This window comes from Chinchilla lanigera, unplaced genomic scaffold, assembly GCF_000276665.1.
Source record: "Chinchilla lanigera isolate Chin_1 unplaced genomic scaffold, ChiLan1.0 scaffold00084, whole genome shotgun sequence".
Taxonomy (NCBI): domain Eukaryota; kingdom Metazoa; phylum Chordata; class Mammalia; order Rodentia; family Chinchillidae; genus Chinchilla; species Chinchilla lanigera.
Genome location: NW_004955485.1, coordinates 1,352,192 through 1,354,385, shown reverse-complemented (window position 1 = coordinate 1,354,385; position 2,194 = coordinate 1,352,192). Strand labels below are relative to the sequence as shown.

The 2,194-nt window shown below is 44.7% G+C and overlaps 1 protein-coding gene across 1 annotated transcript in view; it reads left to right on the top strand.

The window, feature by feature from the left end:
* Positions 1–1,224: 1,224 nt before the first annotated feature.
* The window catches only part of LOC106146585 (RNA demethylase ALKBH5-like), a gene marked incomplete at its 5' end in the record, with an annotated part of 79,850 nt that continues 78,880 nt past the window's right edge, over positions 1,225–2,194 (top strand). Inside the window, 1 exon segment of the mRNA XM_013504105.1 lies at positions 1,225–1,372. Coding sequence (XP_013359559.1) covers positions 1,225–1,372 — 148 coding nt within the window.

The window sequence follows — 2,194 nt, the reverse complement described above, 5'->3', positions numbered from 1 at the left end:
GATCATAGTTGGGTATGCAATCATAACTCAGATGAAATTAAGTTTATTCGCCTTACAAAATGATTATTTGCTTAGCAGTGAATAACAAATGCTGGTTATGAACTTAAAATAACGGTTTATTTTAATCTATGTCTTCAGGAAAAGTAATTTAGGGTGGGACACTCTTGCACTGAATAACCCAAACACACAAATATAAAGTCATAAAATGACTGTAGTATTTTGGAATGTTAAAGGACCTTGGGAAATTTCAATCCAGCATCCACAGTCTACAAAACAAGGAACTAGAGACCAAGTGAGGTTACTTCCTTGTTCAAGACCACACAAGTAACCAACAAAGGTTGTGCAAAGAGAATTACCGGCAGAGTATTTTCAGTTTTTTTCTCTATTCGTACTTTGAGAACACACCTCTACATTCACCTATGAAGGAAAAAAAGTCATAGATGCTCAGCGCTTAAATGAAGCAATAGTATTAAGAATAAAGCTTATGTTTATAATGCAGACACGTAGATACATTTTAAGAGTGTAAATAGATTCACATGCATTTAAAGTAAGCTAAGCCACTGAGTTCAACCTTGTTGACCTTTGAATTGCCCCTGAATTAGCACAGCGCTCTAGGATTGTCTAAAATTATTTTAGATATCATAGTTTATTGTGATTTTTATTACACGTGAATATACACTCAACTGTGAACAATATATTTTCTAATTCCGGCATTCATGGAAACTAGGCACGATTGTGTCAGCAGGACTTGAATCGCGGCTGCCAGTCACATAAGTTTATTATTCCTTCCATTCTTGGATTCAGTTTTAAATAGCATTTCCACAGTGATGTACGATGATTGGGAATGAAATATAAGCACAGACCGCGGAACAGTTTCAAGGCGCACATCTTGATTTTTGCCATTAACCTCCATGTCTGAAGTTAGCAGGGCTCTTTAAAACTAGTGCTTCTAGTGATTCATTGACTCGCGCTGAAATCAGTGCCTCTGTCCCCCAGTCACCCAGTTAATTTTAACCTTGACCTCCCACAGCTGTACTGCTTTACTCTGTCTAAAAAAACTCCCCGATTCCACCCTTTCTCTCTCTTATGAAGCAATAGTGGGGAGGAAAAACAAAACCCATTCCTTTAAGAAAGATTCCGCCTCCTCTCTTAGAAGCAAGCGCCTACTGGTAACTGCGGAGTCTCTACCAAGTCCTACTCTACTACTCAGCGCTGGGAGAAGCTGCCGCCGCCGCCGCCGCCGCCGCCACCGCTGGCCCGAGGCCGCAGCGGGTTTGTGTGCAGCAGGCACTGCAGAACGCACACCGAGGACAGGAAGACACAGACCCGCGTCTGCTGCCCTGCACACCAGAAGGCTTCGGATCTTCAGCGGGTAAGCACACCGTTTACCCATTTCGCTCAGGAACTGTGGGAAAGGGAATGGTCGTGGAAAGGACTGCTCATCAGACATGCTGAAAACGATGACGTGAATTTGTTTTGCTTTGGTGGCGGTGGGGTCTAGGTTCGTGCCTGGCAAATGCCCTGATAGTGAAGACTATTATCCGAGACATGCCCTCAGCATACTCTGCGTGTGTGTGTGTGCCCTGTTCATTAAAACGCTAATCTTGATGCATGCAAAGCTTTTCTCTTTGGTTTTTAAATGCAAGAAAACATCCAGCCACTCCCAGTATCTCTGTAACACTGCAGATATTTTTAAACGCCGAATAGAACGACAAGCCGAGCATTTTCTAAATATTGTTTCCTCCCCAAAGGCAGGAAGTCTTCCTTCCCCACGATTGTGTAGGAATATTTCAGAACAAGGCACGGTTCGATTTTTGAACAAATGGGAGATGGTGGTAGCTAAAATTCCTATAGCCTTCGAGCAAACGAAGATAAATGAATCACAGCTTGTGCCAAGACGAAGATTCATTTCCCACATTTCGTATGCGGGCAGGAGGAAACTACATTTAATTAACACATTTTTAGGGGACAGGGAGGGGATGAAGATGAGGGGGATGGCGTGTGGTATTTGAGGAGTCTGCGGATGAGGAAGGAAATGAAGTGGACCGTCGCCAGGGCTTGGAAGGGACGGGAGATAAGGGTGGGGAATGAAGTTCGCTCTCTGCTAGGGTGGGGTTCACCCGAGGGACCATGAATCACTAGCCCGGCGCGGGAGGGTGCGCTCGCGGGGGCGCCGCGCCGGGAAGGCCGTGTG